Source organism: Biomphalaria glabrata, chromosome 11, assembly GCF_947242115.1.
Source record: "Biomphalaria glabrata chromosome 11, xgBioGlab47.1, whole genome shotgun sequence".
NCBI lineage: Eukaryota > Metazoa > Mollusca > Gastropoda > Planorbidae > Biomphalaria > Biomphalaria glabrata.
This window is the reverse complement of record NC_074721.1, coordinates 24,597,287-24,625,235: the sequence shown is the minus strand read 5'-3', so window position 1 is coordinate 24,625,235 and position 27,949 is coordinate 24,597,287. Positions and strand designations below refer to the sequence as shown.

General features: G+C 38.9%; 1 protein-coding gene across 2 annotated transcripts in view; it reads right to left on the bottom strand.

Moving 5' to 3' along the window:
• Positions 1 to 2,195: 2,195 nt before the first annotated feature.
• Positions 2,196 to 27,949, bottom strand: part of LOC106059089 (angiotensin-converting enzyme-like) — an 80,804-nt gene continuing 55,050 nt past the window's right edge. For both annotated transcript variants that reach the window (XM_056004136.1, XM_056004137.1), the window contains 5 exons: positions 18,258 to 18,499; positions 10,312 to 10,456; positions 7,728 to 7,826; positions 7,327 to 7,449; positions 2,196 to 2,780 (listed from right to left, as the gene is read on the bottom strand). In XM_056004136.1, coding sequence (XP_055860111.1) covers positions 2,588 to 2,780; positions 7,327 to 7,449; positions 7,728 to 7,826; positions 10,312 to 10,456; positions 18,258 to 18,499 — 802 coding nt within the window. In that variant the 3' untranslated portion in view covers positions 2,196 to 2,587. The remainder of the gene's footprint in view (positions 2,781 to 7,326; positions 7,450 to 7,727; positions 7,827 to 10,311; positions 10,457 to 18,257; positions 18,500 to 27,949) is intronic.

The window sequence follows — 27,949 nt, the reverse complement described above, 5'->3', positions numbered from 1 at the left end:
TGAGTTTGATGTGAGGTGTGAGTTGGGAGATAGGTGTGAGCTAAAAGGTAAATAGGTGACAGTTGGTGGGAGACATGTGAGTTTGATGTGAGGTGTGAGTTGGAAGATAGGTGTGAGCTAGAAGAGAGACTGGTGACAGTTGGTGGGAGACATGTGAATTTGATGTGAGGTGTGAGTTGGGAGATAGGTGTGGGCTAAAAGGTGAATAGGTGACAGTTGGTGGGAGACATGTGAGTTTGATGTGAGGTGTGAGTTGGAAGATAGGTGTGAGCTAGAAGAGACACTGGTGACAGTTGGTGGGAGACATGTGAGTTTGATGTGAGGTGTGAGTTGAAAGATAGGTGTAAGCTAAAAGGTGAATAGGAGACAATAGGTGGGAGACATGTGAGTTTGATGTGAGGTGTGAGTTGGGAGATAGGTGTGAGCTAAAAGGTGAAAAGTTGACAGCTGGTGGAAGACATGTGAGTTTGATGTGAGGTGTGAGTTGGGAGATAGGTGTGGGCTAGAAGAGAAACTGGTGACAGTTGGTGGGAGACATGTGAGTTTAATGTTAGGTGTGAGTATGGAGATAGGTGTGAGCTAAAAGGTGAATAGGTGACAGTTGGTGGGAGACAAGTGAGTTTGATGTGAGGTGTGAGTTGGAAGATAGGTGTGAGCTAGAAGAGAGACTGGTGACAGTTGGTGGGAGACATGTGAGTTTGATGTTAGGTGTGAGTATGGAGATAGGTGTGAGCTAAAAGGTGAATAGGTGACAGTTGGTGGGAGACATGTGAGTTTGATGTGAGGTGTGAGTTGGGAGATAGGTGTGGGCTAGAAGAGAGACTGGTGACAGTTGGTGGGAGACATGTGAGTTTGATGTTAGGTGTGAGTATGGAGATAGGTGTGAGCTAAAAGGTGAATAGGTGACAGTTGGTGGGAGACATGTGAGTTTGATGTGAGGTGTGAGTTGGGAAATATGTGTGGGCTAGAAGGTGAATAGGTGACAGCTGGTGGGAGACGTGAGTTTTATGTCAAGTGTGAGTTGGGAGATAGGTGTGGGCTAGAAGGTTAACAGGTGACAGCTGGTGGGAGACACATGTGAATTAGGAGACAGGTGGGAGAGGCGTGAGCTAGAAGGGAGACATGTTTAAGCTAGGTTACAGGTGTGAAATAGGAGAGAGACTAGTGTGAGGTGGACGACGGGCAGGGCCGGTCCTACAGGTTGCGGGGCCCTATGCGAAACGGATGGTGCGGGGCCTAATTTTGGTTGTGATAAGGATAATATGTGAAAATTAAGATTTGTATTAGAAAATAAATTTGTCTTTGCATTTTATTCATACTTTACTAATTGCAAAATCATTGTCAAATTAACTTTACGAGCCATCTACAGTAGATAGTATTTTTCCAACAAAAAACCGATAAACATTCAGATCTGCCTTTTAGATTTACTATCGACTCGCAAAATATCGCTTTTGTTGTTTTGTTTTTTTTTATATAAGAGGTCGAGATATATTTAGACCTTTATTTGTATGCCAGTGACTACTGAAGTAGATTAAGTATTTGAAGTTCTTGTTTTGGTTAAAATTCGGTTTATTATCACATTTTTATTAAATGAAAGCTGACAATGCCTTTTTCTTTTAATCGCGAGTATGATTTGCGTTTTCCATATTGAATGACACATCGAAATTACAATTTTGTCTTTTTTAAGATTCGCATCAGTTTTCAAAAGATTTTAATAATCTCATGACATTTTCATGACTTTTTCTTATATTTTATAATTTTAGGAGAATTCCAGGAACCCTTTAATAATTTAAACCTAGAATTCGCTTCGCGCGGGGCCTATGAAAGCGCGGGGCCCACTGCGGCCGCATAGGTTGCAGTGGCTTAAGACCGGCCCTGACGACGGGTGAGAGCTTTAAGGCAGGTTTTTCTCTATTTATACTTGTCTTATCTAGATACAACTCCTCATATTTGTAAAAAGAAATATTTGGCTAAAACATATGATAGTTAGAAATATATTATAATTTAAAATGCAGACACCAAAATACAAACGATAAATGTAATACGGAGTTATTGAAATCAGAATTTGCTTTTCGTCTAAGCTCAGATTGGAATGAAAAGAAACTTATAGTAGGTTATTTATATTTGCATAGAATGTGCACTGCACACAAATGTTTAGAGCCACTGAACAAGTACAAAAAAAAGCTAACAATGTAGGCATTCAACAACTGTTTAATATTTTCTCCCTAACTCTGACAATTGTATTTCATTCAATCTAAATGAAAATATAATAAAAATTGAAATAAGTAAAGTATGGACAAATGAAAGCACCAAGTAACAAACAAATATTTAATGAAATAAAAAAAAACATTTTATTGGCAGTAATGTAGTGCACTATGAACATAGAAAGAAATTAGAGTATTTCTAGAGGTGGCAGTAGTCTTCTTGTTTCTACCTTGGAACCATGAACCTCATTTGAACCTTTAGTTGACAAAGTGAAACAAAAAGAACGTTGCCAGCAAATGTTTGTCATTTGGTTTTGTATTGTCTTACTTTGGAAGGGCTTCTTCGTTTACTTTATTAGGAAGTCAATCAAAGAACTTCTGAATCACTCATCAATCCAATTGATTTCTGCTTCGTTCCAACCAATCTTTTCTTTGTGTACGATGTTGTCCAGGACTAGCCAGTCATACAACGGTCTAAAATACTCCAATATGGCGTCAGATTTCACCTGTTTGCTTCCTGTTAAGTGTTCAAGTTGATCTTGCCAGGGAATACTTGAGCCGTAATGGAGTGTATGTCTAAAGACAAGTAGAACAGTAAGAAGTGCAAAGCTTGTTTCTAAAGTAAAATAAAGCATTTGTTTAGATTCTGCATGAAAAGTATGACAGATGTATTTGCTGTGTGTATTATGAAGAAGTTTGCATGATGTTTCATTCAATGATTTTCCCTGCTTCGTGATCAAGTTATTTGTTGATGCAGTTCATCTTTCGATGATAGAATAGAATCAAGAGAGATTGGCTGTTTGCCAACTACACTTCGTAATGAAACATCCATAAAGAGAACTGGTAAAGGAAACATACTATTTGGTAGGCTCCCACAGTAATGACCGAGAACATGACATGTACAAAAAAACAAGGATTGGTGGGTGAAAAAACGCTCTTTAAACTTTCATTCCTAATCATCACCCTGTTCTCCATTCACGGTCTTTTATCTTACCGTTACCTTTTTTTTAGGAAGCGTATATCAACTCTGGGTCTGGTATAAAAGTTTGTACACTTTGTTTCTTCCACAGCCTTTCGCGGATCAAGTGAAAACTTTGCACAAATATTCATTAGCATAGACGTGATATGAACCAATAAAAAAATTAAATTAGTGGTAAGTAAGGAATTATTTTGTTTAATACCGACAAGAGAAATTAATCCTTCAGTGTGGCTAAATATGCGGGGTTTGTTCCCCTCATATAATTGTTCTCATTATTTCTCTCACACCCATTCTCGGATCAAGCTGAAATTTTTAACAATTTGAAAGTTTTTTTTTACAAATACTTAACAAAAGACAAATCAATAAAAAACAAGGTTACAAAAGACAGTTTGTGTGGAAACACAAACTCAAAATCGCCCCCCGAAGTGGTCCACCCAGGCAGGCTTCAATATTTTCAGAAAGAACATCCAAATGAAATTATTTCAAAGACAAATGAGAGATAAAAATGGAGAAAGAAGGTTAACAGATCTTGTGTAGTGCCCCAACGGTCCCGCGGATCAAAGAATAGGTGAAAGTAAATGTAAATTTAGATGTGAATCTGGCCTAACTAGTTCCCCTTTTAGACCTTGTGGCAGATGATGTTAAGTTCATCTGTTTTTGTGGCCTACGGTTAACGAGGGTGTCACGTAGCCAGCACAACGACCAACCGCCTTTACTTTTCCCCAACTAATGTCAGGTACCCATTAGAGCTGAGTGGACTCAGAGGCTCCCAAAGATTCCAAAGTTGAAAATCCCAGTCTTCACCAGGATTCGAACCCAGGACCCCCGGTTCGGAAGCCAAGCGCTTTACCGCTCAGCCACCGCGACTCCCCTGGCCTAACTCCGGGGTCGGCAACCTGCGGCTCGCGAACCACATGCGGCTCTTTGGACGTGAAGTTGCGGCTCTTTAATTTAATACGCTAATATTATTTATTTTATCGGAACATTTTCTAAAGAAGTTCTGAATCTTTTAACGAAGATTAGACGCCGATTTGATCTCTCAGAAACTTGTACTCCTTTTCACCACACCCCTCCCTGATTACACTCGTCGTCACTGTTGTCAGTCCGTCGGAAGATCTCGGCCGTCATCGGATGTTTCTATGTGGGTTTTAATTCGCTTTCTACGCAAGACAAATTGGCGTCTTAACCACGAGCTTAAACTGTGACGTTGAATTTGTTGTTTTAAGTAAATGAGTTGGAAGCACATTATCTTCTCAAAGTTAGAAACAATCTACAAGTAATGCTAATCTGGCAAGCTTTGCGGAACTACTAGAAATTACACAAAAAGGCAAACCATTTACAGATGGTGTGTCGAAGTTTGCTTCCTACGTGCATCTGAAGAACTGTTTCGTGATTTCAAAAAACAAACCAGAAATCTTGAAAAAAAAAACACAACAACAAACATGTCGTTAATGTCGTTCTTAGGATTGCTACCGCTCTTGTGACAAACTAGAGGGGACGATAGAGCGAATACTATGCAAAAATACCTTGAAGAAAATAAGATAAAATCATTTAAATAGCAACTGATAGAGCAGAGCCAGAAGTATGGCAAGAAAATCTAAAAGTGCAACAACAATTCGTCGAACCAAGAAATTCTTACGTTTCACTAAATAATGCACCAAGAAGATCTTTGTGCCCAAAACGATTCCGACCGAAATTGATGAGATCATGAATTTGGTAATCAAGATTATAAACATCATCTTGTCAAAAGCACTCTACCACTTAAACGAAATGGAGGCTCAGTATTCCGACCTCCTTCTTCCCAAAAAAGTGCTATGACTTTGCAAAGGTAATGTGTTGAAACGTTTTGCTTTGTGCTTGAATGAAATAAATACATTTCTAAATGATAAAGGCATTGATCACAGCGAATTAGAGAACGACAAATAGTTGCAAATATTTTACTTTATGATTGATATAACAGCGAAAACTAAAAACTCACAACAGTGTAAATTAAATAAGCTGAATCTAAAACTGCAAAGAAAGGACAACCCAGCCTATGTTTTGGTAGAGGAATTGGTTTGTTTTGAAGAAAAAATAATTCTTTTTGTAGAAGATATTGTAGAAGATATTCAGAGCGGTCAATTACATCATTTTGAATGTCTAAAGCAGTATCGCGATAAAATCAGTGCAACTTTTGACACGAGTTACTTCAGCACAGTTATTAAAAACAAATCAAAGATACCTTTCTTGACAGATTTGAGCAGTTCAAAATTAACAAAACCGTTGTAGCATTCCGAGTACACCATATCAACACAAATAGTAACGAAATCCACCTTGATTCATTTGTAATTGATACTGGATTACAGAGTTGAAAAGCAAGTTGAAAGTGTTGGATGTCCAGAAATGTAACAAAAGTGGACAGCTTTAAAAGGAATCCCTCGAGTTAATTCGGCGCATGGAATAATCTCCCAGATTGCTACAGTGAGGTGAAGTTGACATTCGAAGTGCTGACTATCTTTGGATCGACATAGTCTCGCGAGAAAGCGTTCTCTTGCATGCATGTAATTAAAATCGAAGTAAGAACTAACAAATGAAAATTTAGAGTCGTGTTTGAAACTAAAAACAAGTTATGAGCCAAATGTATTCTAACTTAATTTGTTGTGAAAAATCACTACTTATATATGAATTCGTTGTTGTTTTTTTTTATTTAATAAATTAATTGTTTGATAAATATTTATAGTTGGCAAGAAAAAACTTTGTGGCTCTTTAAAAACTTAAAAATTTAGTAAATTGTAATTTTCGGCTCTTCCGACTCAAAAGGCTAACCTAACTGATGTCTTTTAATTGATCTAATTGTTTTGAATAGGCTCAATCTCTTATTCTAATCTTCAAAAAATAAATACATGGATAAAATCCAGAGATTTAAAAAAAATGTTCAGGAAAATGAAGTTAACAAGATTACTATTTGATTTAAATTAGGTCTAACTTTTAATGCATACTAATTAGCTTTTTCTCTTAAAAAAACTGCTTGCATAACTGATTTTAAAAATTAAATTTTTCGCTTTCAGAAAAAAAAAGTAGCCGTTGCATCATAACTTTGAATAGTCTAAAATATTGTGATGTCGGATTTTCAATATCTTTTCTAGTTTACGAGATCTAAACGGGACGGACGGACAGACGGACAGACATTTCGCACAAAACTAGTAGCGTCTTTTCCCCTTTCGGGGGCCGCTACAAATTATCCAATCAGTCAATTATTTATTGGTACTTAATTATTTTGTTTAAATCAAATATGGGAAATAATACTATATTATTGAGATGTATAGTTGTAAGTGTGGAGCTCTTCCCCTAAGATATGCTTTTTTTAAAAGGATTTCTTTATTTTGTTTTTCTTGTTGAATAGTGATGTCGGTCGGCATTTATATAAAAAGTGCAAATATCCTATTAGACACTGAAGTCGACAAAAAAAACAAAACATTCTTTAGAAAATGAATTTGGCAAAGAGCAATTTTCTCTTTAGAAAGTGAAATGAGCAAAGAGCAATTCTCTCTAGAGTGCTATCGAAAAGCACTATTAGAATTTGTCGTATTTTCTCATTGTATTGGTCATTTTGGTTCACCTTTACTTGGGATGAAACTTGTTGAACTAAGCATACTGAGTACAATGGCGTAAGTTAGTCTCCTAGTCTTGCGTCTATCTTGCATGTTGACCGAGCTCCCGCACTTTGATCTAAGCGAGGTCAAATTGAAATAAATGTTCACAAGTTGCTAGACTCTGAGTTCAAACTCCGCGCTATTCAGGTACTTTTACAAATAGAACGTGGTAGGCTATCACTTTTATTTGTCGATTGTTTGTTTACATTTTTTTTAACGAAAGATCTAATGCTCTGCATTATTGTTATTATTGTCACGGCTCTGCAGTCACTAATTCAGTACATTAAATTAATTAATTACGACTAATTGATTAACTGCTTGGTTATTCTTTATCGATTCAAATGTTGTTATCAACAATAAATAATTGTACAAAGTTTCAACTTGATATGAGCATGGGAAATGGTAGAATTAATGTGACAAAGATTTTTCCCAGACAGACGGAGTGACTTGATAAAATGATAAAATTGACTTGAAGAGCAAAAACCAAAAGTAAACTCTTTGTTTGACTTACTTAAGTTTTCGCCCTGCTTCCCGTGAACCGTAGATATCACATTTATGTAGAGGACCTTTATAGCCACTCACTTGACACAGACTTTGAAACATTTGAAATTGTTGAATGTAACTGATGAAGTAACTACAAAACAAGAAATCACAGGTCAACAAAATAAAACAAGAAATCACAGGTCAACAAAATAAAACAAACAATATTTCAATCGGTTCTATCCAAACAGCATTCAAGCAGGTCTGAACTAGAACAAAAAAAAAACTCCCGGCAAAATACTTCCTCTTTTAATAAAACCCCCCTTTTTTTTCAGGCTTGAATTTTATATTAACATTAACATTGTTTTAAAATATCTGAAATATGTCTTAAAAAAGAAACAAATCTATGCATTATTAAAATGGATATTTTACCTAATGTAAGGCGAATTGCTGATAATATGATATTTAGCTCCAGGATCAAAATTCTGTTCAGAACGAGGGACAGGTGACCGAAGTCCTTGGTACTGTAATCTATAAGAAATAATTGAATTAGAATGTCAGTCACTGGGGTCACTAGGCAATGAAAGGGCGGATAATACGCATTAAAATTAGGGTCGACACCAAAGTGAAAAAAAATTTTTTTTTCAGCAGCCGGCATTTGTTTGGAAACAAACTTTCCTATCTGTATTGCTCTAAACTAGAGACCAGATCCACGAAAGAACCTTAAGAATAGGATGCACTAGTTTAGCAAGAACGAATCAAATAAAATTAAAAAGCAAAATATAAATAATGCTTTTTTAAAACAAAGCTTATACTACGTGTTATTGTATCAATTATTTAAAATCAATCACATAATTAATTTGTAATAGATCTAAATTAAAAATAATAATTCTGTGCAAATATTTTTACCAATCATTTTTAATTAGCGCAATTTCATGCTCAATGCGCTATGGTCCAATTACGTGTGCGGACCAATGTGGGGGGGGGGGGTGAAGGAGGGACTAATCTGGGAGAAGGTTTCTATTATGGCATTTAAAAACAATTTTTGAAAAGTTGTTTGACTTCAATTCAAGCACGAGGGCTCACTGTATACCTGTATTCGAGTCACTTCATGTGTAGCCAAATAATGTTAAAGCTTAGCAGCAAGGTTTTTTAAAGTGTGGAAATAAAGCTTCTGGCACCCATTAAGCTACCGCGGAAGTACTGACTGGAACCTCTCTTTCAGGTCATAATTTGCATGGAGTTATGTCTTCTGGAGCTGAATCAGCTTCTGCGCTAAATGGTGAGCTGATGGCATTGAAGACTGGTTCTTGACGTCAATTCCATAATTAAGGAATCCAAATAAGTCTGGTACTTTTAACCATTCACTAGAAATATTTTCATCTTTCAACAAAGGAAAATGACAAATCCTGTTTTCACTTTCTGGCCTGGAGAAATGTGAAAGCCTTGTTTGAAAAGATTTAACATGCACTTGCATTTCATTGCAAGCAGCCCGTTGCAATAGGTGTGACAAAAGACATGAAATCTGCCTTCTACTTTGCATTCGAAATATTAGTAACAAGGTCACAGTCAATGTCCTTTAAAGAACATAGAAATTTCTTCCTTGAGATTTTATCTTCTCATTGTCTTGCCCATGCAAGGCCAGCGGATGCATCGGAATATTTGGTTTCTAAATCTAAAATTTTTTTTCTAACCTGCCAGCGGATAAGACCCCCTAGCTCTGATGACTTTAGTCTCTATTTTGCTTTTGGTTATATTGAAGCGATATATCAAGCAGCTTTGTGCAAACTTTTCTGTTTAGAGTTTATGGTTGGGCTATTCTTTAAAAATGATTTTCTCAATCACAGATCTTGATATCCACGCATACCTAATACTCAACACATTTCTTTATAACGTTGAATAAATACTGACCTAAGATTGTGTGTTAGACTGAGTGTATTGAAGTACAGCCAATAAAAGTAATTTTCGTTTATTTGAAACTTTTTATAATGAGAGAGTTTCAATCATTAATAGAGATATTTAGAATTATTTTTAATATATTAGCATTTTTATATGTATATACTGTGGGCACACAGCATAAAACACTTCGGCGGGCCGCATGTGGCCCGCGTTACGTAATTTGCACACTCATGATCTAGATCTATGTAAACATATTTTCAATTTATTCCAGTGATATCTAAATTATAAGTTGCATGTTGGATGGCTGCCTGGTCGTACGGTTTGAGCGCTGGACTGTCGTTCAGATTTATCGACGGTCGAGGGTTCAAACCCTGCCCGCTCCCATCCCCCATCGTCCTGCGGGAGGTTTGGACTAGGAAGTAAACTATCTTCAACTCTGAAGGAACATCCGATTCATGTAAAACATTTTACAAAACATGTGTCTTAAATCTTCGGACTGGAAAACAAGCCTTATTCTAAGTTGTACTGAGGTAGTGCATTCTTAAAAAAATATTTTTAAAATGCTTTTTTTTTGTTTTGAATCAAATCCTGCTTTACTGTGTAACTTAGTAAGATTTGGTGTGAACGAATATAAGAAGTTTTGTACTAAGGCCATGACGAATACCGAGCATAGAAAAAAGTTCTGCTTAAAGCGAATTGTTAAATATTTCATGCAAGAACTGCAACTCTCTGAAGCTAACAAGTTTTAAAAGTTGCATTGCAGAGACGTTCTTCCAAACCAATAATGTACTTAATATACTTTCTATTCAAAATCGCAATTTACAATTGCATTTAGAGCTAACATTTCCCGAAAGTTCATTTTCGTCATAACACAAATGTTTCTAAAATGAGTTTGTGAAAATATCATTTCTCATGCTATCCAATCAAGTCATTCAACCCAGCGAGATCAGCAGGGACAGTAAAAACGATATTTTACGAATGTTATACAAATTAAAAGAACAATTAACAGAATATACTAGCCAGTAACTTCCAAACAGTGATGTAAATTTAATTTACAATTAGTGAAATAGAACCTAAGGGGACAAAATCAAAAGTTTCTTTCAAACTAAACCGTTACCTCATCTCCCACCACTTTTTGTTGTAATTCTCTTCTGTAATCTTTCCTTTCATCACATCCCATCTCCAAATATCCAAGAAAAGGCCAAACGGAAGAAAAGCCAGTTTTTCTAAGGCCATACTCAACAGATTATGTATAGAGCTCTCTAATTGAAAGATAAAAAAAAAGATTTTGTATTATCAACAAACACAAAAGGAATATAGATATATAATGGCAATATATTAAATTCCGAAGATTAAGAATGAGTGCATTGTTTCACATGACTACGCAAGCCCAGTTGCTACCTGCATCTTTTTCCACATTTGGTGCAGACAAAAGCTTTATATGCGGCGGTTCTATTTAAGTTTTCTTTTAGTCTTCTGCGCCTGCCCTCTAGAAGGGCTTTCCTCTGAGCTTCAAATGTGTGTCCCGCGGCCTTTGTGAGAGCTCTCCAACTGTCTTTTGCAGAGGTCACCGTCAACCACGGCTGATTTTCACTACCTCATAGCACGGAAGAACTAATACAATAGAAGACAAAAAAAAAAGATGTTTCACTGAGGATAAGAATGTGTTCAGAAGATGGACGGAATACTTTGAAATCTCAAGAGGTCCAGAGCTAATAAATGTCCAGGCAGTATTCAACATTGACGAATATCCTTGTTACGTGCGCATGTTACTGAAAAAGTGGAACGGTGCGAGTGCGTGTTGAGAGGGGCAGAGCCAAAATGGAGGAATAGAAACTAAAGAGTGGTTTCAGTGTTAATAAAACTAAAGCATTTATAAACTATGATTTTGTCGCTTTAATATCAGTTTATCACTACAGAGTCTCACCACATAATAAGACGTAACAATCCTATTTTTTTGCTCTAAAGTAGTATCAGCAGTGAAAGCCCTGAAAAAGTTTTTTTGTCCTTGTATACTATATTAAAAAGGCCGGTAGTACTTTAAAGTGTCGACAACTACGCAATATCCTGATCGCTTATTAGACTATCCTAAATACTAGCCTAGAAAGCTATGCATTGTGAAAAAAGCATTGGCCTCAGGTTTGGTTGAAAAAAAGAGCCGAACAAAAGATGACTAATTTCTCTACCACCAATGTTCATCTTCACCTGCGTTGTATGTGGGCGGGAATGTTTCTCCAGAATATGGCTCTACAGTCCTATGAAACAGGGATCTACGAGATGAACTAAAGTCGTTCAACTACTAAAGAAGGCCAACAATACTGATAGTCTAGTTGAAGTTCTGACTGGGAAAAGAGACTTTCTTTTGGTCGAGGGTCCTAAAAATCTTTAAAACGACTTGTTGATTGCCTAACAAATCTTTTGTTTTCATTGCCTAAAGACATATACATACAATTGTAATGATTATGAGACCCGTAGAGTTTGGGCTAATCGATCGCGTAATGAGCAATGACTCAGACTGCCTTCGGTATTCCATGACGTAAATAGAATCAAAGGACGGACTTGGACTGACGATGTTGCACGACTCGGGTCTACAAGTAAATGCATACAAGAAATGAAAAGGAGCCTAGATAGAGCGGCCCACAAAATTGGCTTTCGCATAAAATTGGATAAAATTAAAATTTTAATTTTACCAGTGGAATAAAATGCAAATGGAGCTCCCGTCAGACTTGGCGAGTCAAAGCTTGAAGAGTTGGATAAGTTCACATACCTAGGCAGCATCATAGCAAAAGATGGAGATGCTTACTATGATGTAGCGTGCCGATAGGAAAGGCAGGGAGCATTTTCGAAAGACTGCAACCTATTAGGATAAGCCAAGCCATGCACTGGAGACAAAAATACACCTTCTGAACACAATCATCATCCCAACAGCAACCTATGAATGAGAGACGTGAACGTCATCTGCCAAAATGGAGAAAAGACTAAAAGTGAATCAACGAAAATTGCTTAGACGGATTTTAGGACTTAGTTACAAAGATCAGGACTCAAAGAAACCCTATGTCAAACTGGAACTTGACCACTTATTGAGGTTGTGACTGAGAAGAATGTATTTGTTACACTCAGTTCATGAGAGCTACAGAACTCCAGTAGCCTTTGGCCATTGTCGTTGATTTTGCAACACCATGAGGTCCCAAGCATTTTAGCCATCCAGCATTTCCATCACCAACACGAGCATTAAAGTCTCCATTTATATAGAGGTGCTCGGACTTTGGAATACTTTTAATTACGTCCTCTAGAGCTTAAAAGAATCTGTCTTTGTCCTCTTCCGGTGCAGCAAGGGTTGGTGAGTAAGCACAGATTATATTAACTTTGCCTTTGTTGTGGTTTTCCTTGCCAGTAGAATGTATAGTTGCTTTCTGTAAGAGATCCATTGTCTGCCAGTCTGGTTTCTTGCAGACAGGCCACATCAATGTTTAGTTCTCTGTCGATGATAGTTGTTTGACGCATTCCGGTGACGAATTCAGGGTTAGTATTGAAGCCATGACACAATGTCCGTATGTTCCAGCTTGCAAAACGCAATAATGTTGAGGGTTTTCTTTTGATTGTATTTGCAGGTGCGGGTAAGCAGCTTGCTTTCTGATTTTGTCAAAGCACCAAGCACCCAGTGGTGCGGCAAAAAGAGGCGAAACAAGTGGCTAGACAATGTGCTGACAACTTTTGGAGGTATACCTGCAACAGAATTCAAGACAGTCTCTACTCAGGAAATAGCAAAGCTCTGTTTGATGGCATTAAAGCGGCCCTGGGTGTCTAATCTGGAGAAAAAAAATACAGATCAAACCAAGCAGCTAGAACGATGGACAGAACACTACCTCGATGTCTATGCCACAGAAAATACAGTAGACGATGAAGCCCTGGCTTTTCTATCAGATCTTCCAGTACTGGAATGCCTAGATGAGCTTCCGAGCCTTAGTGACCTAAAAAAATGAAAAATAGAAAATCTCCAGGGAGTGATGGTATCCCACTGGAAGTAGTTAAAGTCAACGAATCACTCCTGCTCCCTGAACTCTATATTCTCTTCTGCCGCTGTTGGGAAACAGGTCATGTCCCACAGGACATGCGAGACGCAACTATAGTCACAATATACAAGAACAAAGGGGATCGGAGTGACTGCAACAATTATAGGGGTATCTCTCTCCTCAGTATAATGGGCAAAATCTTTGCTAGAGTGGCACTATCTAGGCTGCAAGTGATAGCTTCTAGAGTCTACCCAGAGTCTCAGTGTAGATTCAGGAGTGGTAGATCCACTATAGACATGATATCTTTTCTACGACTACTGCAGGAGAAATTCAGAGAGAGAGAGAGACAGACCCCTTTACATCGTTTTTGTTGATCTGACTAAAGCCTTTGACATGGTCAGCAGAAGTGGCCTTTTCAAACTCCTAAGGAAAATAGGTTGCCCTCTCAAACTACTGAAGTTCATTGAGTGCTTTCATGAGGAAACTAAATGTACTGTCAAATTCAATGGAGCCCAATCAGCACCTTTTGAGGTTTGCAGTGGTGTCAAGCAAGGATGTGTGCTCGCATCTACTCTGTTTGGCATATTCTTCTCCAGTCTACTGCATTATGCGTACAATGACAACGAAGGTGTGTTTCTCAATACAAGATCATCTGGAAAACTATTTAATGTATCAAGGCTGCGGGCAAAAACCTAGGTTAGAAAGCTACTCACCAGGGAACTCCTGTATGCTGATGATGCAGCTAGCAGCTATTGTGGCTGATTCTGATATTCAGCTACAGTCGCTGGCTGACAAACTATCTGCAGCTTGCCAGAAGTTCGGCTTAAACATCAGTCAAAGCAAGACTAAGATACTTGTCCAAAACACAAACACTGCACCTCAAGTAAGCATTAATGGCCAACCACTAGAAATTGTTGATCACTTTGTTACATTGGCTCCATCATATCCAACAACACTCTACTGGATAAAGACATAAACAACAGGATAGCCAAGGCAATGGCCACCATGTCACGGTTGCAGAAAAGAGTCTGGGACAACATATTGCTGACTAACAGTACTAAAGCCCTAGTCTACCGGACCTGTGTGTTGAGCACCTTGCTGTACGGAAGTGAAACATGGTCAACCTACTCATGGCAGGAAAAAAGCTGAATGTTTTCCACCTCCGATGCCTAAGGCGGATCTTTAAAATAAGGTGGCAAGATAAGATAACCAATGAGGAAGTGCTACAAAGAGCAGGGTGCCAGGCCATCCGCGCTGTTATCAGCAGCAGACGCCTTGGCTGGCTTGGCCGCGTTCGTAGAATGCCAGTAGGTCGACTTCCACAGGACATTCTGTATGGCGATCTAATAGAAGGCAGGAGAGCCGCTGTTCGCCCACTTTTACGTTAAATGGATGTATGTGTGACAGGTTGGGGAAAGTGACGTGTGTTTGGCGCGTTTAATGTCTAGGGGATGATTATTTTTTAAATTATCACACATCAACCCGTCAGCATATAAATCGGGAGCAGGCACGCAACGAGACAAGCAATGAAAGAAAGATACAAAGTTAAAAATGAAGAATATTTATTTACATAAATATTTACATATAAGAATAAAAAGGGTGAGGGTTTCAATCTATCTCTAAGCAATAATATATCTAATCATCACTCTTGCACCTAATAAGAGAGTATGTCACTTTGTCTTCTGGGTTGCAGCTGGCTGTGTCCTGGCTTGACGTTCTGCAGCTGGAGGTGGCGCTCTAGCGGGTAGAGGGACGCCGGTGATACATTTCTAGTGGAGTCTCAATCCAAAGTTCTGGTATCTGTAGTGGGAACAGTAGGGCGGGTGGCCGGCTACCGTGGGCACAAGGTTACCGAGGGGAGAGCTGATCTGACGTGGGAAGCGTAGTTGACAGTATAAGTCCAGTGATTTGTAGAGGGTTTGGCGTAGCTATGACGTCTCGCACAGATCTGGGTCTATAGGGACGTCGCACCTAATAAGATGACAGGTAGGCTGTCGAATAGGCGGGCAAGGCCGATAGCGCCAAGTAGTAGAGTTGAGTAGATCCACGTAGGCAGGAGATGATACTCAATAGCAAATAGGCAGTTGACTAGGCAGACAATGCCAAATAAATAGGTAGGTGAGTGATCCGATAAATAGGCAAGTGCAGTGCTGAATAGCACTAAGCACAAAGGCAGGTAAGATGATCCAAACAAATAGCAAATAGGCAGACACCTGAGGGAGGCTGCGGATACATAAAGACAAGTTAGGACATGTCTCTCATGCATCTTATCGATGCTCTCGACTGAGGTGCATTCTTCAGATAGGTAAAATTGCTTTAGAGCACAATAGGGAGATGATGACAAATGGGATTTGGAAAATAGATGGCAGATAGTAGCAATATAGAAATGTACATAAAAGGGGAAATAATAATCTCAAATAAACAACACAAGTTGGAAGAGAAAAAAGGGGGGGGGGAGAAACGGGCTGTGGTCAGCGACCATGACGGTTTGTTTACATACGACCGTCGGCCGAGAACAATGGAGCGCGCTTGAATGGAGAGGGTGTCCGTTCAAGGGGCGCAACTCTAGTTAGAATAAAATGAGTAAGGGGAGATAATTCATATATCTTCTCTAAGCGCAGTGTTAGTGCGCTAGTAAAAATATCACGGCGGTCAGCCGAGATAAAGGAAATAAACTAAGATGTACAAATATATACATGGTTGCATCAACGATCAATGGAGCAACGTAGCATTAATAGACTAATGCAATACTCAATTACATACATAAGACATGTTTATGTTTTCTACTTACGACAGTGAGAAATACACAATGCACTAATTAAATGTAAATGAAATAATAAAATACACATGATAAAATTCAGTGAGAAATATGCACACAAAGTAATTAAGATGGATTAAATTCGGCTTACCATCAGGTATTCCTCTAGGAGTAAGAATAAATGATATAGTCCAGACTCGATTGACAGCGATAGAGAAATAAGAGGGTCTGGCTTGATTTAATCTACCTTATATATAGGCCTGGAAAATATGGGCGGAAACAGGAAATGTCCTAGGCAAAGAATTATCTTACACGAGGGTGAATTAGACTTGAGATGGGAGTCGCACCTTGGAGCGTCGAGAGGTGTGTTGACTCGAGTAATCTCTTTGATCAAAGAGAGACGTGGGAGAAAGGGGAGGGGAAGAAAGATTGACTCGCATTCCACCCAAAGGTGGTGTCCACTGCGGCCGTCAGACATCAAAGAGACCGTGTGATTTTCTTTACCCCGGTCAAGGGAGATAAGTGAAAGCCTTGGTCTAGTTGTCCCAAGGTGGTCGACTAAGTCTAGCCTGGAGAGGTAAAGGTGGGGCGGGTGAAGAAAGTGGCGATAGGACGGGGAAATAACTAAAATAAAATAATAATATATAATATATAAATAAAATAATGATAATAATAATTAACGCTGTGATAAAATTGAGTGACTCTGACAGCAAGCTTTTAACTTGTCACAGTATGCAAACGCGACATGAAGCTCTTCAAAATCGACACTAGCAGCTGGGAAGAGGTGGAATTGGATAGATCCACATGGAGAGAGAGCATAAAGGAAGGGTCACGGATTGCAGATGTCATACACAACAGAAGCAGAAAGAAGGGTGAAAATGCAATGGCGGCTGGTGATTATATATGCTCAACCTGCGATCGCAGCTGTGTATCAAGGATTGGCCTCTTTAGTCACACAAGAAGTTGCAAAGGGAAAAGATCGTCTCTCGAGACGTAAAATGCCACAGAGTGACTGAGCGTCACATAAGGTTTGCTGGACATGCCCTCCGACAGAATGAATTACACATACCAAGAGTTGCAATGAGATGGAGGCCTATATGAGGAAAGAACAAATAGTGATGTCCTAGTATAACTTAGCACACACTTTCATGAAGGACATCAAGGCATCGCACAGCAGGTGGGAAGAGGGTTTAGACATTACCAGAGACATCTTGGAGACAGCTTGCCGCCAATGAGCCGAACGGCATGGAAGGATCTAAGTAAGTAAGAAGCAATATTTTGACACATGATGTTCCAAGGTATAAATGTTACGAGATAAAATTCTAAATATTTTTTTTGTCCTTTTATTTATATAACTTCCCTCGATGTTTGTATATATTTTTAAAGTGGAGTATTTTTATATCAAAACAAACGATTTCCATTATTTATTTAAAAAAAACGATATGATTTCAAAGACAAAAAGTAGCCTTCGCACGTAAACTTTGAAAGCTAAAAACCAAGAGATGCAAACGTGACATAGGGATGGAGAAACGGACTGAACAGAGCACACACAACTAATAGCGGCTTTTCTCTATTAGGGGAAGTAGGAATGTCCTAATCACGAAAACCAGAGGACAAATGCAAACTTTAGTTTTTGTTTCGCAGGTAAAATAAACGTATCAGTTGAAAGATGTTATCACTAGTATAAGGCCTACCTGTTACACGTATCATATGAAAGATGTTATCACGTGAATAAGGCCTACTTGTTACACGTATTATTTTTAAAGAGCCTTCATGAATATTATATTACAGATGAATTTCATTACAAAATCTGTTCCCAGAGAGTGTGATAAGAACATATTGAGCTGTGTATGTAACCCATTGAAAATGTTTTCTGCAGATTTTACTCGAAATTTGAATTGAAAAACACTTATTATATTGGATGTCTTGATCAGTATTAATTGAAAAACACTTACTGCCTTGATCAATTTGAATTGGAAAACACTTACTGAATTGTATGCCTTGATCAATTTGAATTGAAAAACACTTATTATATTGTATGCCTTGATCAATTTGAATTGAAAAACACTTACTGATTTGTATGCCTTGATCAATTTGAATTGAAAAACACTTACTGAATTGTATGCCTTGATCAATTTGAATTGAAAAACACTTACTGAATTGTATGCCTTGATCAATTTGACTTGAAAAACACTTACTATATTGGATGTCTTGATCGATTTATATTGAAAAATAGTTTAAAATACTTACTATGTTGTATGTCTTGATTAATTTGAATTGAAAAACACTTACTATATTGGATGTCTGGATCGTCAGGAAGGTAGTCTTCATCAATTAGACCCAGTCCTCTGAGATGTGTTTCTGATAGAACTGAAAGTTGTATTGTATCTCCTATTGCCTCGTGAAATGCAGCATTTGCCCCTTCTCTAAATATTGTTGGTTGGTCAGCATAGGACATGAAGTATTCAATGTGACCCATTTCATGGTGGACAGTTCGAAATGAATCGAATGTTAGCTCACTGCACATCTTTATTCTTATTGCCAATGAGAAATAAACATCCAAACATGAACATCTAGATATGATGAATATGAACATCTAAATATGAACACCTTTTTAAAGTAACGTCTGTATTATATAAGATAAGATTAGACCTAAACATGTAAAGCTAAATATAAACATCTAAACATAAACATCATTTAATTAATTAATTAGATATTTTAGACTTCAACAAAAATTATTCAAGTACAGATTAGCATATTTTTTCTCAACAGTAGTGCTCACTAGGGGGCTAGGCCATACATTATCACGGATGTATTATGAGCATATATCCAAAGCAAGATCTTTTTTTTCTTCAGTTCATCAATAAGTTCAACTTTATGTCAATTATTAGAGGTTTTCAAACCTATGGGTGACCCTGTGATAGTTATTGCATGTTTAGTTTTCATGCTAGGTATTTGCCACTGGACTATCTCTAAGACAGAGATATAGTACAATGAATTATGTCAGGGTTTTGACCTTTGTCTCTGGAGTACAGCACTAAGGGAACTTAATACTTGTATTAACTTGTACACTTATGGAATGCCGTATTCCTTATTTTCCCTTTATTTGTCTGGCAGGATAAACAAGAACATAGTTTCTCTCTTAATTTCATAAAATTAATATTAAAACAATAATTAATGTCAATTTATTTAAATCATTTTGGCCTCTCCTCACGAGCAACGCAATCTGTAGTGACAGAAAATTCTATCAGTCAGTGGCTCTCAATACAGTGTTGCAGTACGATCGAATCTCACCACGGTATAGCCAGCCAAACACTGGTTCAATGACCCGGGCTGTGATTAAATGATATCTTGCTGAGACAAAACCAAGAGCTTATCTCTCATTCCTGATCTCTGGAAGAAATCCTAAGCTTTGGTTAAAGGTACCAAAAGGCTTTGGAATGACTCAATTTTAATCCTATAATCTTAAGCGAGCAATTCTTGTATGTATATATATATATTGTTATAACTCCGCCATGCGCACCGACATCTAAGCTAGAAGGTGCGCACTGTGATAAATTAGACTAAAAAGGATGTCAACATTAGGAAGAGAAGAGAACGATTTCCGCCCAAGTTGAGAGCCGAAGTGAAAAGACTGTGCCTAAGAAAGATGATGTTTTATGAACTTGTGATGTCGTGTAAATAAAGATGTATGTGCCTCGTTGAGTTGCCTCACTTAAGTTATTACAACTGGTGTCAGAAGTGGGATCATAGGCAACTCAACGAGAGGAGGTAGGCTTTGATTACAATGACATATTTGAAGCTATTACATCAGCTCTCAATTAAAGAGATAAGACAAGAGCTTAGGGACCGAGGTTTAAAATCTCTCGGTAGCAGGGAAACGCTCACGGCTCGTCTGAGGCAAGCTCTGATCAATGAAGAAGAAGATCCAGAGACCTACACATTTGAAATTGAACAAAGTTGATGAAAGTGTATTGCAAGTAGAAGGCCAAATAGACCAAAGTGATAAAATTGTGTCGCAAGCAAAAGGAGGAATAAACTCGTTAGGGAAGAAGCAGTTGCCTGGTCAGGACTGTTGCTGCACAAAGAGTGGTGATGGAGGCGCTGGGGATTGGAGCGCTGTCTGTGACTGTGTTGTGGGCAAGTCTGACGGGGATGACTTTTAGGGCGAGAAACGTGACACCGATTGCTGAGACGATCTCAATGGGATATGCAGAATTGAAAGAAAAGAAACAAATGAAGAAACTAGAGAAGTCTGTTATGAGCCTGAAACTTTTGTTCCTGGTATACCTGCAACGAGCCGGACAGATCAAGACAACGTTGGGACTGCGTCCAAGCTGGCTTCTGTGGACCTTAAAGACCTCTGTTTATCTGTCAGTAACTTTGATGATAACTCAAACCATGAAAGCCTCAAGACCGTTTCTGATTCCTTGCCTTGGATGTCGTCGGGTGAGATTGCGAATACGAGCCTCAACAATGGCCGAGACAAAAACAACGAATTTGACTTTGGCAGCGGCATAAGAGAGAACTCCATACTTGGCAACTGCATCCAGGCGATTGACAAGAACTGTATATGCGGCGTCCTGAGGGGACAGTGCCCTTGCCAAGAAACCCAGCTACAAGACCTGAACTTGACAGAAATGTGTACTTCTGCCCACATCAGTGAAAGTGACTTGAACGGTGGTGAATTAATCCCATCGAAACCTGATGTAGTGGTGGATGAACATTACAAGGATGCTTCATGGGCATACCTTACAGATGAAGCTGAGAAAGACTATGTGCTTGAAACCATGGCTAGCTGTGGGCCTACAATTGTGTCAGGACACGTCCATGGAAAAGGTCCGCTTACTCAGCGTCTTAGAACAACAACCCTGGAATCTACGGTGATCGCTACAACATCCATTTATGTTACGTGGCTGGCAACCCTGACCTCCACTAACTCTCCATGTGTCAGCTGGCTGGCATCAGCGACTATCGTCATGAGGTCGAAGAAGCGACCACGATATCGCCTCCAGCGTAGACTGGCCAACTGGAAGAAGAGGAAGCGACAACCACGGGAAACTGTGCAGATGGCTTTGTGGGCAACAAGCACCCTAACGTCTGTGGTTCCCACCGATCGACCTCCACCTGAACTGTCAAAGCTCCACTGCACTGTTTCTTTTCGGGACGAAAAGCTTTAAGAAGGGGGCATGGTTATAACTCCGCCATGCGCACCGACATCTAAGCTAGAAGGTGCGCACTGTGATAAATTAGACTAAAAAGGATGTCAACATTAGGAAGAGAAGAGAACGATTTCCGCCCAAGTTGAGAGCCGAAGTGAAAAGACTGTGCCTAAGAAAGATGATGTTTTATGAACTTGTGATGTCGTGTAAATAAAGATGTATGTGCCTCGTTGAGTTGCCTCACTTAAGTTATTACAACTGGTGTCAGAAGTGGGATCATAGGCAACTCAACGAGAGGAGGTAGGCTTTGATTACAATGACATATTTGAAGCTATTACATCAGCTCTCAATTAAAGAGATAAGACAAGAGCTTAGGGACCGAGGTTTAAAATCTCTCGGTAGCAGGGAAACGCTCACGGCTCGTCTGAGGCAAGCTCTGATCAATGAAGAAGAAGATCCAGAGACCTACACATTTGAAATTGAACAAAGTTGATGAAAGTGTATTGCAAGTAGAAGGCCAAATAGACCAAAGTGATAAAATTGTGTCGCAAGCAAAAGGAGGAATAAACTCGTTAGGGAAGAAGCAGTTGCCTGGTCAGGACTGTTGCTGCACAAAGAGTGGTGATGGAGGCGCTGGGGATTGGAGCGCTGTCTGTGACTGTGTTGTGGGCAAGTCTGACGGGGATGACTTTTAGGGCGAGAAACGTGACACCGATTGCTGAGACGATCTCAATGGGATATGCAGAATTGAAAGAAAAGAAACAAATGAAGAAACTAGAGAAGTCTGTTATGAGCCTGAAACTTTTGTTCCTGGTATACCTGCAACGAGCCGGACAGATCAAGACAACGTTGGGACTGCGTCCAAGCTGGCTTCTGTGGACCTTAAAGACCTCTGTTTATCTGTCAGTAACTTTGATGATAACTCAAACCATGAAAGCCTCAAGACCGTTTCTGATTCCTTGCCTTGGATGTCGTCGGGTGAGATTGCGAATACGAGCCTCAACAATGGCCGAGACAAAAACAACGAATTTGACTTTGGCAGCGGCATAAGAGAGAACTCCATACTTGGCAACTGCATCCAGGCGATTGACAAGAACTGTATATGCGGCGTCCTGAGGGGACAGTGCCCTTGCCAAGAAACCCAGCTACAAGACCTGAACTTGACAGAAATGTGTACTTCTGCCCACATCAGTGAAAGTGACTTGAACGGTGGTGAATTAATCCCATCGAAACCTGATGTAGTGGTGGATGAACATTACAAGGATGCTTCATGGGCATACCTTACAGATGAAGCTGAGAAAGACTATGTGCTTGAAACCATGGCTAGCTGTGGGCCTACAATTGTGTCAGGACACGTCCATGGAAAAGGTCCGCTTACTCAGCGTCTTAGAACAACAACCCTGGAATCTACGGTGATCGCTACAACATCCATTTATGTTACGTGGCTGGCAACCCTGACCTCCACTAACTCTCCATGTGTCAGCTGGCTGGCATCAGCGACTATCGTCATGAGGTCGAAGAAGCGACCACGATATCGCCTCCAGCGTAGACTGGCCAACTGGAAGAAGAGGAAGCGACAACCACGGGAAACTGTGCAGATGGCTTTGTGGGCAACAAGCACCCTAACGTCTGTGGTTCCCACCGATCGACCTCCACCTGAACTGTCAAAGCTCCACTGCACTGTTTCTTTTCGGGACGAAAAGCTTTAAGAAGGGGGCATGGTTATAACTCCGCCATGCGCACCGACATCTAAGCTAGAAAGTGCGCACTGTGATAAATTAGACTAAAAAGGATGTCAACATTAGGAAGAGAAGAGAACGATTTCCGCCCAAGTTGAGAGCCGAAATGAAAAGACTGTGCCTAAGAAAGATGATGTTTTATGAACTTGTGATGTCGTGTAAATAAAGATATATGTGCCTCGTTGAGTTGCCTCACTTAAGTTATTACAATATATATCTTTTTTTTAAATAACATTTCTTTTATGTTTTTCTTGTTCACTAATTCTGATATATGGATTTTATGAATTAAAGAAGAGAGATGCATATATCACAGTAATAAATACTAACCCTATACTCTTAAGTGAGCAATTCTTGTATATATATATATATATATATATATATATATATATATATATATATATATATATATATATATATATATATATATATTTATATATTATTTCGAAATCGGCTCTAACGATCTTTCTTTACAATTTCAATATATATGTATATAAATGGGGAAAACATTCTCAACTATTGGCCACAAGGGGACCGTTATATCGGTTTGAAAATGTTTCATTTTCGAAAAATTAATTTTGGCTAGAAAGATTTATGAATGAAAATTATCCATACGTCAAAGGGAAAAAAATTGAAATCGCTTGCGTCTCTAGGCTTACAGCAGTACACTAAAACAATTCTTTGTCAAAAAATTGATTTAGCGAATCCTTCATTAGAATAGTAACGCAAAGTTTTAAATCTTTTTTTTTTAAATCCATGTTTTACCCTCGAGATATTGCATCATTTAATGTTTCGTACTAAAGAGTTATTGAATATACTAATTACAATATTAATGTCTGAACGTAATCCTTTGAAAGTTACACTGCAAAGACTTTCTTCCAAGCCATAATAGGCCAATATGTTTAGGCAAACACGAGAAAGATAACGAGTTTGTATAAACATTGGTGCACCTAGTTCGTATAGCTTGTCATCTAAACAAATCATTCCATATAACGTCAAAGAAAAAAAAAATGAACGGATGAACGAACGGAAATATAAATCTTTTTAAAGGATTTTACCCTTTCCGGGCCACTAAAAAATATCTATATGAATAAATACGATTTACATTTAAATTTATCTTTGACATTAGATAATAAGGTGGCTGGTTTAAAAAAATATATATTTCCTTTTTACCGAGCTAACAAAAAATTTCCATTGTATACACAAAATCAGAATGAGGTATTTCAATCACGATATTACGCTATAAAAAACATATGTACACTTTTGGAGACACACACACACGAATGTTCATGGCAAAAGTTCGACATTGACGTAGACATTTGATCTTTCCGTTGTTTTTTTTTTTTTGTTTATCATTTGAATCACTTGATCTTACATTCTACATTTTAAAATAACATTTTCAAGATACTAAAATAGATAATTTAATGATGCTATGTTTTATCCCATGGCGATTTATTGCATGAAAATTGCCGGATACAAGAGATGATAATCATATTAAAACCAATCAACTCTCACAAAGGTTTAACTAAGATATGTAAATCTAATTATAAGTTATACATTTAGACGTTGACAATGAATTGAAGCTTTAAAATGTTTTTGTTTCTTCATTATTTCTTCTGTAACCGAGACGCTGACAGACTTGTTCGCTCTATGCTGGGAGAAGTGCGTGGTCCCACCTGAACTTCGAGACTCCGTAATCATATCCCTATACAAAAAGGGTGACAAGTCTAACTGCTCCAACTATCGAGGCATTACACTTCTGTCTGTAGCTGGAAAGATCTTTGCTCGAGTGTTGCTCGACCAACTAACCCACTCTTTAGTGGAAGAGGTCTTATATATGAAAGCCAATGTGGTTTCAACGCCGGTAGAGGTACATCTGACATGATATTTGTTCTGCGACAATAACAAAAAAAAAAAAGCAAAGAGCAGAACTTAAACCTATACGCTGCCTTTGTGGATCTCACAAAAGTTTTCGACACGGTCAGTCGCGATGGTTTGTGGAGGATTTCGGCCAGGCTGCGATGCTCAACTACGTTCCTATCCATTCTCAAGCAGTTTCAAGTGGGGCAAATAGGCCAGATCAGACACAATGGTGCCCTTTCTGATCACTTCCCAATAGAAATGGCGTGAAGCAGGGCTGTGTACTTGCTCCTACTCTATTCGCTATATTCTTTGGTGTAATGCTGGGTCAAATGAGGCAGCGATTGCACGAAGGCATCTACATCCGGTTTCGTTCTGATGGCAATGTGTTCAATCTTCGACGTCTACTATCCCATACAAAAACGAAGGAGATGGTCATAACGTTGCTTCTCTATGCCGATGATTGCGCCCTGCTAGCTCACAATGAACATGACCTCCAGAACGCGGTAAACGAATTTTAATACGCTGCCGCCTCTATCTATAAATCTCGGGAAAACAGAAGTCATGTTCCAGAAGTCACTCAATAAAACATACTCAGCCCCAAGGATCACCGTAAACGGACAGCCCCTTAATGTGGTAGACCACTTCACATATCTAGGTAGTATAGTGTCAAATGGCGCCTCACTTTCAAGAGAAGTTGATAACTGTCTGGCCAGGGCCAGTAGCGCTTTTGGACGCCTTCAGGCGAGAGTTTGGCAGAACAGATCGCTCAGCCTGCCTACAAAAATTAGTGTCTACCAGGCGGTGGTTCTCTCAACCCTTCTCTATGGCTCTGAGACATGGACACTATACAGGAAACATCTAAGACTTATTGAGCGCGTCCACTAAAGATGCTTGAGCTCCATCATGGACATACGGTGGCAAGACCGCACTACAAACAGTGATGTCCTTGCGAACGCTGGTATTGACAGTATAGAGGGACTTCTTTTGGTCCGACAGTTACGCTGGGTAGGGCACGTATCCGGTATGGGAGACGAACGTATGCCAAAGGCAGTCTTTTTTGGTGAGCTAAAAGGTGGTCGAAGTAACAGAGGCGCCCCACGGAAACGCTTCAAAGAACAGCTTAGGTGTCAGATTCCCTTGGCTGACATAGAAGTGAGCACCTGATGGCATGCGGCCTCAGAACGAGACAGCTGGAGGTCACTTACGAAGGCCGCGGGATACACATTTGAGACCAAAAGAAAATCCGCTGCCGAGGACAAACGCAGACGGCGAAAAGAAAATTTAAATCGACCACCTTCAGACAATGGTTATGCTTGCCCTGGATGTGGCAAAATATGTAGGTCACAGGAAATACTTCATTCCTCACTAATCTTCGGACTCGAAGACTAGCCTTATTATTATTATTTCTTTATATAAAGTCAAATAAAATACTTAAGACTTAATAGCAGGGGCGTAACTAGGGATTTGGGGGCCCGGGGGGATTGACCTCTTTGGGGGCCCCTTGCATTTTGACATTCGACATGAGATAATGTACTCAAAAATATATAAGCCCCAAATCAAATTGGTTCAGTATATCAGTAAACTTATCAAAAAGTAATCATCAAGACTCTTTTAATGAATAATATCGTTGTTTATTAGTTAAATAATACACAAGTGACAAATCTAAATTGATATCGCTTCACGTCGTGCATTCTGTGAAGCAAAGAAATCTATGACATCAACTACATCAATACTTTCTAGTAGTTGTGACTTTACTTGCGTCATTGTGCTCCTGAGATAGTTTTTGATGAACTTGAGCTTTGAGAATGATATCTCACATGACGTAATGGAAGTGGCCTGAGTTAGCGGTATTCGGAGGAGGTTGCAAAGTTTGAGCACACGTAATTCCCATATGAAGCCTGTTTCCTCAATATGTCTATTTGTGATTGTATTACTGTTTGTTGATGAAAAGTGCTCGTGCATCAATGAAAAAGCGATTTTCCATTTATTTCATCATACAAACAGGAAAAGTAGCACAGTTTGTCATAAGCGTGTCTTCATCTAACAGGTGTCTTGATTCAAGAAGAAACCCAAAGGTATCCATTTTCTTTCCAGCCTTTGGAATCTGCCCTTCATCTCCATATGAAATCTGTCCAGCACTTCTGTCGCAACACGTTTGAATTGCAGTTCTATCGACAGTACCACATTAGAACTCAACTTCCCATTAAGTCTTTTCTTTCTTCTGGTTGTTTTGATTACAGGGAATCTATAGTATTCACTACCTTCTTTGTTTTTTCGATGGATTGGGTTTTTGTCAGTTTCTCATCATTTTGCAGAAAGCATGAAAGGGTACTAATTTCTTTAACAGCTTCCCGTATATGCAGTCCAGACTTTTGTAGTTTCTTCTGAACTATATTAATTGAGCGCTTGAGCTTTGACCAGAATTCAAGATAGGCAAAAATTTCTTAATTTTCCACTGCATGAAGAAGATTCTGTGCTAATATTATATGGTATTACGTCATTGTTGGTTGTTTATGTTTTGTGCGAAAGCAAAAGGATTCAGAGCATACAAAAGTGGGAAAGATCCATATCTCGTTATGCTCGAGTATAGAAATACTCCGATAAGTGGACTGCCGTATTCACCATTACAACTGCTGACGAGTAGAAGACTAAGGGAATCAATCCAACTGATCCCAAACTATTGAAACCATCGGTAGCTGAAAATGCAGAGACATTACTCAACGAACGACAGATGAAAAGCAAAGTGAAATACGATGCAAAAGCAAGACTACCTAAAGATTATTCTGTCGGAGAGTTCGTCTAGGTCAAACATGGCAGAAAGCAGTTGTCATAAAAAAACATTCAGCACCCAGATCTTACATCATAAAGACAAACGATGAAAAAACATACAGAAGAAATCAACGCTTTTTGAATAAGAATTTCGATGAAGACATCTCCTTGTACTAAGATACCGATGAAGACAATGAACTGCAAACTGTTGGAACAAACGAAACAGACAGTTATAGACCAACGTCTAAAGAACTTGTGCCAGTCAAGACAACCAGAAGTGGACGAATTGTTAAAGTTCATAGTAGACAGGGCCGGCCTTAGGCCACTGCAGCCTATGCGGTCGCAGTGGGCGCCGCGCTTTCATAGGCCCCGCGCTAATTCCAAGTGTACATTATTAAATTAAACCATTATAACGTATATAAAATAACAGGGTTTTCGCGACCTCCTGATTTTC